Source organism: Sarcophilus harrisii, chromosome 6, assembly GCF_902635505.1.
Source record: "Sarcophilus harrisii chromosome 6, mSarHar1.11, whole genome shotgun sequence".
Classification (NCBI taxonomy): domain Eukaryota; kingdom Metazoa; phylum Chordata; class Mammalia; order Dasyuromorphia; family Dasyuridae; genus Sarcophilus; species Sarcophilus harrisii.
Genome location: NC_045431.1, coordinates 198,783,305 through 198,802,246, shown reverse-complemented (window position 1 = coordinate 198,802,246; position 18,942 = coordinate 198,783,305). Strand labels below are relative to the sequence as shown.

The 18,942-nt window shown below is 40.3% G+C and overlaps 1 protein-coding gene across 14 annotated transcripts in view; it reads right to left on the bottom strand.

Moving 5' to 3' along the window:
* SOX6 (SRY-box transcription factor 6) overlaps positions 1 to 18,942 on the bottom strand; it is a 633,323-nt gene that overhangs the window by 65,245 nt on the left and 549,136 nt on the right. For all 14 annotated transcript variants that reach the window (XM_031942052.1, XM_031942057.1, XM_023506259.2 and 11 more), the window contains 2 exons: positions 14,809 to 14,989; positions 10,980 to 11,164 (listed from right to left, as the gene is read on the bottom strand). In XM_031942052.1, coding sequence (XP_031797912.1) covers positions 10,980 to 11,164; positions 14,809 to 14,989 — 366 coding nt within the window. The remainder of the gene's footprint in view (positions 1 to 10,979; positions 11,165 to 14,808; positions 14,990 to 18,942) is intronic.

Below are 18,942 nucleotides of genomic sequence, written 5' to 3'. Positions count from 1 at the left end.
GGTCCAAGAATGACATTTAGAAATGACGCGGGCTTCTTTAGTAGTTTAGTATTTTACATTGAAACTAAACATTGCATTTTCAAGCTTTACTCAGTTTTGAAAAATCCAATTTGCCCTTTTTATTTTGTTGCTTTTGTTATTAAAGTTCTTTACAGAAGGCTTCCCACGAATCAAAGGACTCCAATCCAGTTTCTCTGGTGTCATCAAGAAACTAAAATAAATATTTATAAAATTTTCTTTAAATATATTTAAAAGAATGTAACCGAAAAATTCCTGACCACATGTGTTTTGAATTTTGTCCAATTCAAATGTTTGAAAATGGTTCAATGTCTTGACTGAGTGTTCCAAGTTACCTGGGGAATGTAGGTAATTTGCAAGATAAGAAACTTGGAGGGGGGAAACTAGGAGCTTCTCTCAGGTATGACTTACACGTTTCCTTGGGCGAGTGGCTACCAACATCCAATCCATCTGATGCCCAGGATCTATGACAACAACTTCCCTGACACCGCATGTGTCACGCCTAGTGAGGATATCCTGTTTATCATGTTAGTCATTCATGACATGTGGGATAATTCAAGGATGATTAGCTTTGTGGGTGTGTTTATTTCTGCATTGGTGCCAAAATGCTTACACCACAATGGGCCTGATGCAAAGACAGGAAGGAGAGGAGAAGCAGAGGTTCTTAAAGGGGATGATTTCAATTAACTTCAAGTGAAGATCAACTTAGAGAAATACACACTGCTATTGCCCCTCAGCCCCCATAGGAAATCAGCATTTTCCATCCCCTCAGCTACATGGGAAACAATGAAAAGAAAATGACACAAAGATGGGGAAGAAGTGGAAAAATATATTAGAAAGAAAATATCTCTTTAGCATCCCACTAGAATAAGTCACACCTTAATTTTGCAATACTCTAATAAGGTATTTTCCTACTTTATTCATCTACAAACAGATCTTTTATTCTTCCTTATTGAAGAAAAAGTTCATTTGGTTCAACAGGAAGCATGGTGCTTTGGAAAGAGCATTGGACTTGGCCTTGGAATAAAAAGCTCAGGTTCAGGTCTAGATAAGTTCTTGGAACCAAGAAGGCTTGGATTCAAATTCTCCCTTTGATACTTACTCTGTGATCATAGACAGAAAAGTTAATAAAGTCTATGAAGTGAAGAAAATAATTCTTACATTATTACTAATCACAGGTTGGCTGTGGAATGATATCTATAAGGCACTTGGTAAATGTCACAATTTTATATGTTTTATATACATATATAATTATGTCATATATTATATACTTTATAATATAAATATGACATTGCAATATATGAACATATAATATATATTGTAATATAAATAACATATATTGCAAACCCCAAGATTTTCTATATTACATATATACATATATGTATGTATGAATATATAAAATTATTGCTGTTGCTGTTAATAAAAATTCTTTGGGCATGTCAGTTAACTTCAATGGGCAGAAGAAGCCTATTGAAGTAGTGCAGTGGAGGGCACTGGCCCTGGAGTCAGGATGACCTGAGTTCAAATGCAGCCTCAGACACTTAACACTTCCTAGCTGTATGACCCTAGGCAAGTCATTTAATCCCAATTGCCTAGGCCTCCCAAAAATTTTATAAAAAAATAAGGAAGTCAGATTAGATGGTTTCTAAGGTAGTTTTCAATTCTAACATTCTAGACTTCTAAGTACTAGACTTTAGTTACAGGAGCTACTTTCAGTCTCAACTCCAATATTCACTAACTATATGACAAGCTTCTCACTCCATCCCTACCCTCATCTTAAAGGAAAGTCACTTAACCACTATAGGTCTCAATTTCTTCATCTATATAATGGAGATAATAATACATTCACTGTACCCTTTGCAAAACTGTTGTGAGTCAAGTGCTATGTAAATGTGAGCTCCTGAGTCTTCTGGTACAAGAGTAATTGATAATAAATAAGGAAGAACAATGCTTCAGTAATAGGGATAGAGACTAGACCTCGGAGGTTATTTTGCTAGGTGAGGAAGCTTCTGGCAAAACAGACTGACACAGTCTCTGCTATGCTATCTTGTCTAGAGTATGGCGAGATATAAAGTTTTGTCAAGGGTCACTCAGTATGTGTTGGAGGAAGGTTGGTTTTTAGGTCACGCCTCTATCCCATATGCCATACTGCCTGCTTCAGTAATGGTAGAGGCAAAGAGGTAGTGACTTATAGAACAATGGATTGGGAAACAGAAGAGCTGGTGTCTGATCCCTCCAAGGGCCTTCCTGTAAGAATGTGACTTACCTTGAGGTTCTTAGTTGGACCAGAGTTCCCTGCACTGAAAAATGAGAACAAACGAGATGCAGAACCTCTGAGGCATTTTCCATCCCTCTGATGATAATATTATGACCAAAGGGACTATAACATGGTTTTCTGTATTATTTTTCTATGATTATAATGCAGTAGAAAGGTCAATCATTTCTAAAGTCTTCATTTCTCCACTCCAATCTATAGTAAAAGCTAACATAGTTAAAACATGTCAAATGTGAGGAGGGGCAACATCAGCTAAATGGGCTACTCTGTTGAAAATATCTGAAAGAATATGCCATATAATAGGGAACCGAGTCCATGAAATACTCACATTTGCTAAATCTCGCTTCTTAAAAGGCAATTGTTCATTCCCACCTCGTCAAAAGTTATGCAAAACTATTATCGTAAGTTTGGGTTTTATGCCTCATGGAGCCAAAGATCCATTTCTTAGAATCTGCCCCTTTGGAGAAATTACCTTCATGTACAGAAGAAGTGCTCTAGAGGGAGATTTAAAATAATAAGAATGATAAAAATCTGTAACCTCTATCTACAAAGAAGCTTTTTAGGCAGCGGGTACACTGCTAACACTGGATTCTCCTACTGCAGTGGCAGAAGGAGCATAACAAGTTTGTTGCTATTGTTGTTTTGTTGTTTCCCTTTGAATTAGGTTTTAACCTTGTAGCTAAGCAACTCCTGGAGGAGCTGTGACAACTAAAATCAAAGAAAACATTGGAACAGCTCAACACAGCTATATGTCTCCTCTATGGCGGATCCTGTGACTTTGAATACTAACCAGGATATGGCGGGTGTCTAAGCACATGCTGGTTATTACTATTCTGTGATGGATCTATGTGCGTCCTCACAGAGATCCAGGGATGCACATCATAGACTGAATAAATGTGCATCACACACACACACACACACACACACACAGAATGAGGAACAATGACATCCTTGAACGGAAATTTGTCTAACTTGACACATACTAGCTGTGTGATCCCTGGACCTCTCTGAGACTCATTTTCCTTCTGTGTAAAGTGGGCAACACAATCTTTGTGGTACCTCTTTAACAAGGCTGCTCTGAGGCTCAAATTAGGTAAAGTATGGCAAATGCTTCAGAAACTTTAAAGTACTACAGAAATGTGAGGTGCTGCTATTGATACCTGAGTGACTCCCTCTTCCCAGATTGTTTCCCATGCACTCCTTTAAGACTGATTTGTATGAGATGATTGATGCTAGTTCAAATGATCTTGTGATGAAGAAAGCTGTCTACACCCAGAGAGAGGACTATGGGAACTGAGTGTGGATCACAACATAAAATTTTCACTCTTTTTGTTGTTGTTCATTTATTGTTAAACTTGCATGGGTTTTTACTCATTTTCTATCCTTTTTGATCTGGTTTTTTTTTTTTTCTTGTACAGCAAAATAATTGTATAAATATGTTTATACATATTAGATTTAACATATATTTTAACATGAATAACATATTGGATTGATTGTCATTTAGGGAAAGGGGTGGGGAGGAGGAGAAAATCTGAAACACAAGGCTATGCAAGGGCCAATGTTGAAACATTATCTGTGTATATGTTTTAAAAATAAAAAGCTTAAAAAAAAGAGTGATGTATAGACCTGAAATTTAAGCTGAATTTGTTCCTTAGTTTTTGATAAAGAGGCTTTGAAAAAGCAACAAATGGGAGGAGCTAAGTGCTGCAGTGGATAGAGCACCAGCCCTGAAGTCAGGAGGGCCTGAGTTCAAATCCCCACTTAACACATACTAGCTGTGTGACCCTGGGCAAGTCACTTAACCCCAATTGCCTCAGCAAAAAAAAAAAAATGGATTCCTACTCAGGTGTGGAGTCAGGGCAGGAGAGTGAAATGAGAGATTTCTATAAAGTGTAAATAAAAAAGTAAAAATAAAAATAAAAAAGATAATTCTGCATATTCAGAAAATTTGGGTACCTCTGGAATTGACCACCCTAGGTTATGGAAGTTCAAAGTTTAGCTATCAATTTTTTTCTCTGATTATGGAGTCAGAAAATCTGGATTTGTATCCTTGGTTCTTCAATTTATTCCTTATGAGATTTGGACAATTCATGGTACATCCCTGATCCTTAATTTGTCTCATCTATTTAGACACTCTGCCTTATAACTTGTGACTCTAAATCCTCTGGTCCCAGAATCCTTTAAGATCCCATACCACTTTTCTAGTAGGAAATACATGAAGATGTGATTAAAATCTGCCAGAATCCTCGCCCCCCCCCCCGCCCCCGCCCCTGCCCCTGCCCCCACTGTGTAAAGTACCCAAGATGTTCACATTTTAGCATCATGGCCAAAGTCCAAAATAACAAGCCACCTACCCGTACTTAATAGTTCTTAATTAGATCTATGAGCTGATCTGTTCTCATATGAGATGAGAAGTATTGCTGATTTTATATTTCATATATATCCACAGATGTGTGTGTGTGTGTGTGTGTGTGTGTGCATGCATTATAGAAAAGGAAACGGAAACTTAAGAATGTTAAGGATCTAAGCCAATCTACTACAAACAGAAAGCGGCAGAAGAAGATCTAGAAGCCGTACTGTCCAGTGTGATCTTTTCACTTATCTCTTCTTAAACTCCTTTCCCCTGCCTGCAACATGTTCAGGTATGAATTTCTATGTGACAAACTTCTAGTTACAGCAAAGAAATGAAGCCTGGGATGGCAGTGGTGTGTGTGTGTGTGTGTGTGTGCGCGCGTGTGAGAGAGTGTGTGTGAGAGAGTATGTGTGTGTATGTGTGCACAAACGCATAAAATTGCCACACAGAACCCATTTAACTGCCTGGGTCCTCCAAGAGCACGGGAGCCATCACCTCGGGGCCTTCAGACAGAGCTGAGCAGGAAATGAGGACTCCTGAGCATGTGGATGAATTTCATATCACGGTGATCATCCTGACTCACCTGGCCCTGTTCACCTGTGAACAATAACTGGACAGCGTTCCCTTGCCTTGGCTGCGGGGCCCAGAGTTTATGCCAAACACGCCCTCATGAACAATGCTTTTGCCGCCCCCGTTTTCCTCGTTGTTGGGTGGCGGTTATTGATCTCACGCCTAAACTTATCCTGGCAGGCAACAATGACGATCTGAGTCAGCTGTGGAGCTGCGAGCAAACCCCACGCTGCCAGGCTCAGGCCTGGCTCGGCGTCCAGCCTGGTTCCCACTTCTAATCAAAGGGGGCAGTGTTACATCAGCCGAGAGCCTGAGCAAGCCCGGTGGGTGAGGAGGACAGACCTGAGGGAAGCAGAGATTTCTGCCTTTTCAGAAAATAAATGGTTATTTCTGGAACTGGCAGGCCTGGACCATGGAACTTCAGGCCAAAGCTATCTATTTTTTCTCTTTTAAACTCCATGTAAAGACTCCCTTTGCCAGGGTGAGACTATATAGCACCACAAAGGAGAAAGAACGGTGGATTTGGACTCAAGGGTTCTGGGTTCAAAACCTAACTTTGCTATAGACTACATGTGAGATTCTGGGAAAGTAACTTCAGCGCCACTCTAGCTTCTGTTTCCCTCATCTGTAAAAAGGAAAGAAAGGATATTTGCACTGCCCACCTTTCAAGGTGGTTGTGAAGCAAGTCTTAAAGAAATATCACTGGATGTTCTCAGTGTTACTCTCCATACAGGAAAGTCAGCATTAAAAAATCCCAGCTGATGCTGCTTCTTTTCAATTATAGGATTTAATGCTGGAAGAGAACCAAGGTCAGCTAGTCCAGCATCCTGCATAAGTGATGAAGAAACTGAGGCTTAAAGAAGAGATTCCGAGAACCAGAGATACCCAAGAAGTAGAATATTTGTTATAAAAGAACAATGGCAGCATAGGGCCTTGTGTTAAGGCCATTTCAAATTGAATTCCTTTAAAAAAGATGAGAAGGTGGGCATAGCAATGATAATGGCAGCTAACATTTGTTGAAAATAAAATAGCTAGGGGCAGCTAGGTGGCACAGTGGATAGAGCACCAGCCCTGAAGTCAGGAGGATCTGAGTTCAAATCTGCTCTCATACACTTAACACTTCCTAGCTGTGTGACCCTGGGCAAGTCACTTAACTCCAATTGCCTCAGCAAAAACAAAAACAAAACAAAATTAATTAATTAGTTAACTAAATAGCTAGCTAACATTTCTAGAAAACTAACTGTATGTCAGGCATTGTGTTTAACACTTTACATTTCTTATCACATCTTTTTTTCCCCTAACAACCCTAGGATGTGGGTACTATTATTACCTCCATCTTACAGTTGGGGAAACTGAGGCAAACAAGGGTTAACTGAGTTGACTAGGGTCACCTAACTAGTAGATATCCAAGATTAGATCTGAACTCAGGACTTGCTGACAGTGCAAATGTTATATTCCTATTTCACAGATAAACTGAGGATTAAAGACACAAAGTGTTCACATTACTTTGGGCAAATTAATCTCAATTTCTTTATGTGTAAAAATGGAGTGGGGTCACTAGGTGGTACTGTGGATAGAGTACCAAGCCTTGAGTCAGGAAAACTTATCTTCCTGGGTTCAAATTTGGCCTCAGATACTCACTAGCTATGTCACCCTGGGCAAGTCACTAAACTCTATTTGCCTTATCTTCAAAATAAGCTGAAGAAGGAAATAGAAATGGAAACGGAAAGGAGGGAAATGACAAGTCACTCCAGTATCTCTGCCAAGAAAATACCAAATGGGGTCACAAAGAGTCAAACTTGACCAATAGTATTGAGTAACAACAACAACAACAAAAAAAAAATAATAGAATTGTACTACATGATTTCTCCAATTTCTTCTCACCTAGCCATTCTTTAACTCTAATCTCTCTCAGTATCTTTGTGAAGCAGGAAGGATACAATGGCAAACTATTATTCTAGTACTAATTGATGAAACTACAATATGTCAAGGCAACAAAGAGCCCCGAACTGCCCTGGCTTCCCTGTACAGCATGTCCTGGAGTCTCAAATCACATTCATCCAACTAAGCAACCATACTATTTATTCTAATGGGCTAATACCTGAATCACTGCTTGGATCAGAAGATAACCATCAATCCAATGAGGTTGTGACAATTACTATCATCAGAAGACTCTTTACCATCCAGCCATTCATGTACAAATAGAAAACTGGTCTAAGTGTTAGAGGTACACTCAGACACCATGTTTGAATTGCAAAAGCCAAAGTAACCCTATTAATAATTCCTACTCCTTCACTACCAGTGCCTCACTTCTTATCTCACTTCCAGTTGGGGACCCTTAGTTCTGTCTCTGTAGAAGATTCACAAGCAAGACATTTAAAATTCAACCTTGAATTGTCCTACATAAATTATTCTTGGGATTAGATGACAAAATAGCAAAATCTGGGGAGCAGTTTGGCTTTGAGTATGATCTAACTGCTTGCGGGACTTAGAACTGGGCTTGAAATGGCAAAATTTTGTTTATTGAGAAGGCAAAAGCCCCGACCAGTCACTTTTTCCCAAAAGCACTTTGTCCTGGCAGGCCTTTCCCAATCTGTGGGCACATGCCATCCTGCAACCATAGAGCAGAACCCCTCCCAAGGTGCCGTTACAGTCTATTGTGCCTACAAGCTACATATTTAACAATCTCTAAACACCCAGGGACACAGCCAACCAGAACGCCTAGCAGGCCAAAAATCTTTCATTTTAAAGTGCCAAAATATGGATTTGTCCAATAGACTGTAACATCTCCAGGGGTAAATATATTTGTGGATATATATGTACATATATATTATATATGCTTGAAAGTATATTATAGATACATTTACGTGCAATACTATATATATATGTGTGTGTGTATATACATATATTTATATATATGTATATATATATATATATGTATTATCACGTTTGGTACAAATTTGGGTTTTATATGTATATCACATCAAAATGTTAAATTTGGATGTTTTTTAAAGGAACTAGAAGCAGGAAGGGCAAAATATCATCTCTTGCCTCTCACTCTCCTTTGTGTACCTATTCCTTCCAAAATGAAACCTTCAGCATTTCAGAATCTCAGCCTTATTCCTTCTAGATGCAGGGTTTTTAATCTTTTTTGTAACCTTTAGCAGTCTGATGGAGCCTTGTGGACTCCTTATCAGAATAACGTTTTTAAATAATCAAAGGAAATAGCATAAGTTTTAGTGAAAACTAAAAAATATTTTTTTTCCATCCAAAGTCACAGGACTCATAAAATCTATCCACATATCCTCTACCTTATTGGTAGCCCTTGGCTTAAGAGTTCCTATTCTAGATAAGTAAGGAAAAATTCATTTGAAAAGGAATTTGAAATTAGCTTATAGTATTCAAAATGGATCCTGCCTCTGCTGCTGCTTCCATTCCATTCCAACTGTGCATGACTCTTTAGAATCAAAGGTTGTGGTATTTGACCAAGGGGTGAATGACAAACTTGAAGGGAGGTTCAACCTAACACCAATTGGCTCCCAAGGATGGAGATTTACCTGACTACATGGGGTCCAAACAACAGATTTAACTTTATACAGTGTGTGCCATGTTTGAAAACTGGATTCTCATCATGATACTGTGTTTTTCCCCCAAATCAAATCATTGTCTACACATGTTCCTTTTTAAATGCTTATAATACCAAGAGCATAAATAAAATCAATAAATGCATTTCCCTCCCATGTAAGGCAGCATCCCTTTAGATTGCACAATGATCATTTTGGTCATTTGATTCAAATAAGACTTTCTATAAGATAAGAACATGGGGATGTGTGAAGAAGAGAGAATCTGGCATCATAATAGTGGGAAAACTTGGTTCAAAATGTATTGACAGTTCTTAGATGTGCAGCTATAGTTACTTCATATCTCTGAATTTCTTATGTGTCAAATTGGGATAACAATTTTTGTTCTATTCATTGAACAGAGCTGAGAAGAAAGCACTTTTGCAACCTGTTGATCACTATAGAAATGTGTTTCCTCTTTGCAATATTTAATGATACTAAAAGCAACAATAATAAAAATAGTCCAAACCTACCAACTTTTAATAAAGTAAATAAGCCAATCTAAACTTGTACATATGAATATTCATAGAGTCCTGGATTTCTATGACCATTAGTGTCAGCCTAATTGGAATGCTCAGTCCCACAGGCCTGGAAGGATCACCTAAGCTAAAATAAGTGTTGGCTTTTCTTTCCATAATTTTCAAGGGAATCTATAAAGGCAAATACTCAGAAGAGTCAACATATTAACTGCAAATAAAAACACTGATTTTCTTTTGATTTAGCAACATATCTATAGAGAGCCAGGGCTGTTGAACAGCCCACGGTCACTAGTACAAATAGATAGGATGCTTACTGTCTTGGGAGTGGTAAAGGGAGGAAGGAAAGGAAAAAAAAATCTGGAACTCAAAATCTTTTAAAAGTGAATACTGAAAACTTTCCTTACATGAAATTGGAAAAAAAATACTCTTAAGTGAGGGGGGAAATGGGTTAATAAGGCTAAAGTGAGGATACACCAACTTTCCCTTCCAACTCTTTCCAGGACTGGGAAATCCTAAGAAACCAAAGGAGTATGTTTTCTTAAGTCTTCTCTTTCTATGCTATTCCCCTGTCTTAGTTCTATGTTCTATCCCCCTTCTTTGTTCCTCTGGGACCTCCAAGCCAGATAGTCCTTAACCATTCAACTTTCTCCCTCTTCCTTTTGTTATCCAGCAAAAGCTACTCCCAGGAAAAAAATCTAAAAAACCCAAAATTCTCCTTCACAGAATGTAAGTTACTTGAAGGAAATGACTTTTTCTTTGAATTTCCAGAACCTATCAGGTTTCTATCAACTGCTGTTGAATTAATTCTGGGAAGTCAGTGGCTAATAACAGTGAGTAGAAAGGACACCTATGCTTCTTATTTTCTCACATCTCCCCAGGCCCTGGAAATAGGACAGAGAACACGCAAATATTAGAGAGAGCCAGGGAAGAGAGGAAAAAATGGGGAGGGGAGTCAAAACAACTCTCCCCTCCCCTTCCCTCATCTTTCCATCAATGCCACTGGCTGGGCTGTCAGTCAGTCACCCTTCCATCTTAATCGCTGCACTCTGGCTGACTTCATATGACTTGACAACTCAAGCAGTCCCTGAAAGGAAAAGCAGAAAGCTGGGGGTACCCTCAACTTGGGGGCTTCCTTCTCTTTATTCGACCTCTGGGTCTATCCTGGAAATCTATGGCTAAGAAGTGTTTACTGATGGCTACAAAGTGTCCACTGATGGATACAAAATGTCCACTGATGGCTACTAAGTGTCCACTGTTATTTTGAAAATTCAACAGTTTCTGAGAAAGTAAACACAGAGACTATCCCTTAATAACCCTAAGTTCCTTAAGAGAGGCGGCATAGGAGGCGGGAAGGGATGGGACTGGCCCCGCTGTGTCTCCCCGCCTTCAGCCGGAGAAGCAGGTCCATATGGAGCCAGTTAGCACGTGTGCCCCGGTGCCAGTGGGCGCTGTCTGTCAACAAAACAATGTGTGGGGCCGGTTTTTCTTCCTTGGGGCGGGTTGTATTTTCCAGCTTCTGGGGGAGTTTCTGGGCTTGAGGCGACAAATCTGCAAACCACGGGGCTGATCCCAAGCCACTGAATGAGCCAGTGTGAGCTTCGTGGCTCAATGACCTGGGCGTGTGCTCGTGGACTCCGGGCAGCAGCGGCCAGGATCCCGCTTACCTTTTCATTCCTGCAGTTGTTCAGGCCCGTGCTATTCATGGAGGTCAGCTTGCCGTCTATGCCGTGGGGCTGTTGTTGCTGCTCCCGCTGGATCTGTTCTCTCATCTTCCGAGCCTCCTGAATGGCTTTCATCACCGTGTCCTGGTCCCCAAATAGGGCAGGGGAGTTGAGACTGGACAGGATATCTGCAAGTACAGCGTGCCTTTGTTAGAACTTGGGCCAACATGGCTAACATCCTTACGGACCCACTAGCCTGCCAAAGCAGAGATAGTGAAGATGAGATCAGCCATGGTGCAAGCAAGTGACTCTCTGCTCCTACCCACCCCTCCCTCTCCCATGCTGCAACCCCTCGATGGGTTAAACGATGAGATGTGGGGGAGATAAGGGGATTGCAAACACCCAGCAGGAGGAGCAGCATCCTGTCTGCAAAACGGCTCAAAATGAAGCTAATGCTTCCATAGCTAAAAAGTCTGCAGCATATAATGGCCTTGGACTGTTAACTATGCCCTTGAACAAGTTCCCAGTGAAAGCTTGGCTTCTCCTGAGCTATAGTCTCTGAATCTGTAAAAATAGGCCCAAAAGTGCCTCCAGAAGCATCCCTATAGTCAGAGGCTGGAACGTATCAATATCATCTATGACAAAATTTTGGGTTTTTTGTGTGTTTGGGTTTTTTTTTTTTTTTGGAGTATTAGAGGTCAGAGTTTTTGAAACATTAAATGTCACCTTAATACAGGCTATTTAAATGAGTAATTCATATGGATGAAGCACTCTAGATTTGCAAAGCATTGAACATGTGTTGTCTCGTTTGATCTTTGTGAAAATTTACAAGGTGGATGCCATTGTCACTCCTATTTTTGTTTTGTTGTTATTCAGGACTATATGGCTTTTCATGACCCTATTTGGGGCTTTCTTGGCAAAGATACTAGAATAGTTTGCCATTTCCTTCTCCAGCTCATTTTAGAGATGAGGAAACAGGCAAATAGAGTTAAGTGACTTATGGTAGCAAATATCTGAGGAAAGAGTCTGATCTGAATCTTTCTAACTCTAAATCCAATGCTATAAGCATAAACCCACTATACCATGTTGCATCTTTAGTGCCAAGACTATTAATAGTATTATTATCCACTTGAGGAGTTCCTAGTATTCTTGGTCAGATTGGCTTCTATCTGAGAGGACAGAGGAGAAGAGAAAAGAGGAGAGGAGAGGGGAGGAGGAGAGGGGGGGAAAAGAGGTGGAAGGAGAGGAGAAGAGGAGAGGTGAGGGGAAGAGAGGAGAGGGAGAGAAAATGTGTGTGTGTGTGTGTGTGTGTGTGTGCGCGCGCACACACGTGTGTGAATCAGTCCAGCCAGTATAGAAAAGCATGGGAAGGCGGTGATGTGTAATACTCCCAACTGCAGCCAGGATGTATCCCCAAACTGCTGCAGATAGCTAATGAGGCATTCTACAGATCACGCTGTCTAAGTTATTTACAAAGAGAATGATAGTCCCTACTTGCCCCCCTCTCTCCAACACTTGCTGCTCTCAGCCCCCACTGGAACAGCAGTGGGGCTGCCTGCGTGGGCATGGTGTTAACAGAAGGACAAAGCTGGGAAGGGAGGGAGGCTGAATATTTTACTCTCCTTGCCTTCCATAGGACACACAGGAGAGGGAGAGACAGAGAGAAAGAGAGAGACAGACAGACAGACAGAGAGAGAGAGAGACAGAGAGACAGAGAGAGAGAAAGAGAGAGAGAGAGAAATATCTATATCAAACTAATTTTCTTCCATGAATTGCATTTTTATTATAGGCAAGATGAGTACTTTGGATAAGATTTTCCAATTTTAGACCAAAAGATAGCAATTATTCACTGCCTAGTAAGTTTAGGCGGCTGTGGTAAAGTTTTAACTTGATCCACCTGTCTACAACCAAGCTCCAGCACTCCCCAGCAGACAGACAGACGCATGTATGTTCATACTTAATGTCACCACACCAGCCAGCCAGCTGGGAAAAACCAGCTGGCAGTACATACAAGAATACATTGGGCAGGAGCCACTGGGGGGGGGGGAGGCACATGCTGCTGTGCACATGTGTGTACATGCACACACCCAAAGAAGGAGTTTAAGAAATCCCATTTTATTCTCAACCTAATTCTGGGTAAGTTTAAAAAAAATTATTTAGCATATAAACAAATACAAATTAATATAAATTTTAGAAGGAAAGGGACTTGTCTTTTTATCCCTAGGTAATTAACATGGTTTCGAATATATTTTTTAAACTGGATCTGAGATTTCATTGATATAGGAAACATTCAGTGAGAAAACTTCATCTACACAAACTTCAGATCAGCAACCGTTCTTAATTTTAGATTAATTTTAGAGCAGGGATTCTTAACCCAGACAGATTTCAAGGGATTCATGAACTTAGGTAGAAAAATATTTACATCTTTATTTTCATTAACCTCTATAAAGAGGTTAAAATATAAATATATAATTATTTATGTTATGTATAAATAAATTTATATAAATATATAATTAACATATAAATATAAATAGCACTTTCTTCAATAATGAATATAGTTAACAAATATTATTCTGAGAAGAAATCCACAGGTTTCACCAGACTCTCAAAGAGTTCTATCTGTTTCTATCTCTATGTATATCTCTCTTTTACACACACATTAAAAAACTGTCAGGGGACACTGAAAAGTTAAGTGACGTGAGTAGGGTCATACAGCATGTGTGTGTGTGTGTGTGTATGTGTGTGTGTGTGTATGTAGTCAGGTTTTCCTAACTCCAAATCAGCTCCCCTCCAATACTACATGATGTTTCTTATCTTTATAGTAGACACTAAATTTAATTAAATTTAAAACTCTGGTCTTACTCTCTCATTTAAGAAAGAAGCTGAGGCTCAAGAAGGGAAGTGATCCAGTCAGGTTTACACAATAGCTCAAACTCAGTTCATCTATCTCCAAATCCAATGTTCTTCTCACTGGGACACACTGAGCCCTTTCTCTCCATCCCCACTCCTTCTCTCTCTGTCTCTGTCTCTCTGCGTCATTATCATGGGTTAATCCTCCATCCAAGATCTTAGATCCCTAAGACATTTGAATATTGCCTCTCTTTTCTTATCAAAATAATGTTTCTTCTCTTAAATCTTCTAATCAGAGGAGCATAAAGTTCAGATTGGGATTCAGATTCAGATACTGAAAATCCCTACCTTGCTTTCCCAGGAGGACAAATGAGCTGGTCTAGAGGATAGCTGGGTTCCATCTCCACCTCCCCGGGGTTACTGCTGGGAATTGAGTGAGGGAGAGCAAAGTGGGGCCCTTTCCAAAGGATTTAGAGATGGAAGAGACTTTAAAGATTATTGAACTCAATCTCTCCGTTTGATAAGTGAGGAAACTTAGGGAGGGAAAATGAGTTGCCCAAAGGCACGCAGGTGTTATCATGAAAGACCTGAAACTTGAACTAAAGCTCGCTTTCTTTCGTTTTTCTGCATTCCTTCTTTCCAAACCCACAGATTGTGAGCCAGGAGGAAACTTTTGGGGCTTGTCATCCAAGCTCTTTATCTCTCAGAGCAGCAACCTGAGACGTGCCTAATGTCACCCAGGTGTTGAGAACAGGTGTCAGGATTCGAACTCAGACACTCCAAGACAAAGCTAGGAAGTCACGGCCAGGGCCTTGGAGGGCTCTGAGGCTTGGAGGCGGAAGGCCACTAAACCCAGTCCTTCTCATCCAAGTCCCTCATTGGAAAAAGGAGGGGAGTGCAGGAAAAAGACTCGTGGGAAGTCGCCGGGCCGTGGCGGCAGGCTCCCCGGATGCGACTCCGTTGTTCCTGCGCCCACGTTTACCTAAAGAGGATCCTCTCCCCAGGCTTCCCCGGATGGGGCTGGGAATCCCGCTCTTGTTGGGCAGGTTCACGGGGCTGGTTTTGCTGGCCGGGAAGAGGCTCTGTGGGGGAGATGTCGGGGACTTCGCCGGCTCCGCCGTCTTGGGTCGGGCTGAGAGATTCAGGGGCTGTGCAGCTTCATCCTACGAGAGTTTAACATAAATAATTATTAACGAGGAAAAAAAGCAAGACAAATGAAACACATTATCACTTAGTAAGCCACAGCTATTTTACACCTCGGAGACAATGCCACATTCTCCTCCAATAATAACAAAAGAAGCTAATTATCTACTTCCTTGAAGATTCATCGAAAGGAAACCTCATTAATTTCTCTGTGTTATGCTTCTATTTACATTAACTATGTAGTTGGATCATTCTTTTTGCCAAATTAAAATTTGAATTAGCTCACATTACAGCTTAATTTCCTAATGTGTTTTCAGAGATCCAAATTAACCTAGGGCATTTACAAAGAATTATTTAAAATTTCGAGGAGCTCCTCGGGTGCTTTTGTGCATGTTCTCCCAGTAAAGATCCTGGGACTATGAATAGGCTCTGTGGCTAATTTTTTTTTTCCAAATCACAATTTTAGATTAAACAATTGGGAGTCTTTTAAAAATGGAAACATGGAAAGTTCCCCACTTCCCACCCCCATCCCTACCTCCTGGGCCCCTGCCCGGGACACTGCAGTTTGGCTGCGTCTCCCGCGTGGCTTTATGGGTGTGTGCACTCTTCATGGTCTATATTCTGGACTCTCCCCATGTTTAAAATTAATTTTTAAAAAGAGCAAGCGAGCATTGTAATTACATTTTACATGCCATGCTATATGCAATATATTTTACACGCCGAACAACAATGTCTTTCTCTTTTATATTCAGCACTGCCGCTTTTTAATGGAATGTTTATTTTGAGTGTCCCTTCTGCACTGAACACAGGACAAATGTCTCACTTTTAATTCTATTGCAGTTAGGCCTCAAGAGCCTCTCTTTCAGCCTACTTCTTCAACCAGAGAATGTCCAACACAAAAGTACTCTAATGGGTGACCGGTGGGAGGGATGGGATGGGAGAGGGAAGGAGTCTCCACACATTATATAGACTTTCACTTAAATGTTCAGAACTAAGAATTGCTTTGTTACACGTTAAAAGACAAGTCCCTGGGGAATAATGAGTCCCATGCTGCTAGGGCCCCCTGGGTCTGAGAAAGAGCTATCTCTAGTTAAAGGCTTTCACCATCATTGTTCAGAGCACACAGCAGGACTTGGGACAGAGAATAACCCACCCCCCCTGCGCCCCAAACCATGTAAAAAGTGCCTCACTCTGCTCTTGCTGTCTGGTTCCCTCCCTAAACCACAGTCTCGGCATCTTTAAAATGAGGATGTTAGAAAGGTCCAAAGGACCCTTCCAGATCAGCCAATCTACAAGGGGATGAGCAAAGATAAAAAGAACAGACAAAGAGGACCCAGAGAGGAAAGAAAAAGGATTCTTGGGCATGAAGGCTATGCTGAGATAGTTGTTAGCTCTCCTCTGTGGGAGGAAGCACTGATCATCCTGGCTCACGGGGTGCTTGCTTTGATTGTAATTAAAACTAAGGTATCAAACTATTCAAAAACCCTGAATTCTCAGAGTTCACCATCATCTATAGAGAGGCTTAGAGTTACTCTTGAAACAAAAGCAATTTTGTGGGAAAGTTTGAAGGCACATTTTAAGATACAGTCATTTATTGAATTAAGATTTCTTCCCCATCACTTTTAACACAAAGGATTTTTGGAAAAGTAGTAAAAGGAGTAGTAGTAGCACTAGTGATAGTAGTGATGATGTAATAGTAGTAATAGTAGTAGTAGTAGTGGTGGTAGTGGTGGTGGTGGTGGTAGTGGTGGTAGTAGTAGTAGTAGTAGTAGTAGTACATAGTAGTAGTAGTGATAGTAATGGCACTAGTGGTAGTAGTGATATAGTAGTAGTAGTGCAATAGTCTTGCAAAGTGCTTTACTTTTCATCTCATTTGATCCTTACAAAAACCCTGAAAAGAAGCTGTTATTATTCTGTTTACAAATAAGGAAACTGAGGCAAATATCAGTGAAGTGATATCCCCAAGGTCATATAGTTAACAAGTGTCTAAGGCAGGATTGAACTGCACTTTGCTGAGTCCAAGTCCAATACTTACAGTCCCCATCTAAAGACACAAATATTTGTATTTCTCCCTACCCTCACCAAAGAATACAATTTACTTGTAACATCCATTTTATCTTAACATCATCCCATTCAATTGTGTTTCAACTACCCTTTCTATGCTAACCCAACTTTTAAAATATTTCATGTAAAAGCAGGGAAGGTGTATTCTTGCTACAATTGGAAAAACCTCCCTGTGACTTTTCAGTAGAATGTCATCCGAGGCTGTCTCATTTTTATGTCTTTGCATACCTCTTTTCTGGCACCTAATAGTCACTTTTTCAGTGCTGGTTGTATTGAATATGAATTGAATTGAATTGAAACTTTTGGCATACTGCCTTATGGCATCAGTGACAAAGTTAGTGACCCTGGGGACATGAATTCTAAAATTTTAAATGAAGATCCAACCCAAAGCATGTGGAGATAAATCCACCCTAATACCAACTCAGTTAGCTAGAGGTAGCACATCACACTGTGCTCTCACAGTTCTCAAGGACAAATTTTTTTTCAGGTCTTCTCTCTTTCCCCAGCAACTTTTACTTTGAGTCCTTTATCTATATATTGTTTTGCCCCTGTGGTGCTGCACGTAAATGAAATAAATATAAAGGAGAAGCCTTCCTTTTTAGTAGTATAAAATATAGTTGAGTTAAATTATGTAGGGAAACCCCCAAGAATTTACATGTGGTCAACTCTGTAATAGAATTCAGCTGGCCAACAAAGCTGGAATGGTACTGGCTTCCATTCCAGCAGATATATGCTTAAATATAACCAGGGAAAATTTTACTCATCCAGTAAAGGTTTGGTTTGGGACAGATCCACTTGGCTGGCTCACTTGTGAAATGACTTTTGCACATTAAAGTACTCAATATTCAATATACCAAGTCACTGGTGTTTGATATCCCTCACACTATGGCAACTACAGTTAAACAAAGTGGCCTTGCTTCCCAGTGGAGCATTCTGCCTCTCTTTTGCCAATATGAACACAGAGGATGTGAATAAATGAGACAGGGCCGACCCATAATCAGAGCTGTCTTCTGAAATGGGAACTGGCTGCGGGCTTATTTTTCAAAGCTCCTGGTCACCAAATTCCAGTATTTAGAACAATGGGCAAGAGCTGAGGGCTACTTTTTTTTTTCTCAAAGGATTCTAATTATATGGATTGGGTTTGGAGTCTTGGTGGGGTGGGACATCAGACATCTGGACCTCTTTTTTTCTTCATCAAATGGAAGTCCTGGTATGAAAAGTTTCTTCACTGGTGCAGATCTTTAACTCATCTGCAAAGTATAATCCTAGAGAGTTGTCAGGGGGACTGAGTCATTGTCTGTGATGACACAATTAGTATGTGTCAGACAAGATTTGAACATAAGCCTTCCTGATTCCGAGGCTAGCCCTTTATCCATTATGTCATGCTTTCGCTCTAATTACATTTCATTTCTTCAAAATATGTTAATTTTTCATGATTCTCTCTGCACAATTTTCATTTTCGTGGCCTTTATTTTCCTGGGGAGGTGTTGTTAGAGCTTCTAAGTGACCTCAAAAGTTCACTGGGAATTTTGCAAAGTCAGACCATTTCATCAAATCTACCACTGCCGGTATCGAGTTCTGTCTGTTTCTCTTATTAGCATCAGGCCTATTCTTATTTGAGACCTATCAAATATCTTCTAAGACCAGGTTGAATAAGTGCAGAATATATCGAGTACCCAAGTGTTTTCGACAAATATTAAAAACAAATGTTTGATCTTTACATTCCCTCCATAAAAGAGGATATTTTACCAAGCACAATCATTTTTGTCGGTCTGTTTGGCTTTGGAAATCCCATAGAGGAGGCAAATACTGTAATAAAATGAACCAGTACCACCTATAGGTACCAGCTGCACCATGAAATTGGAGGGGCATACCGTGCTTTTTCCATGCTGCTGCCAGCCCCTGGGTG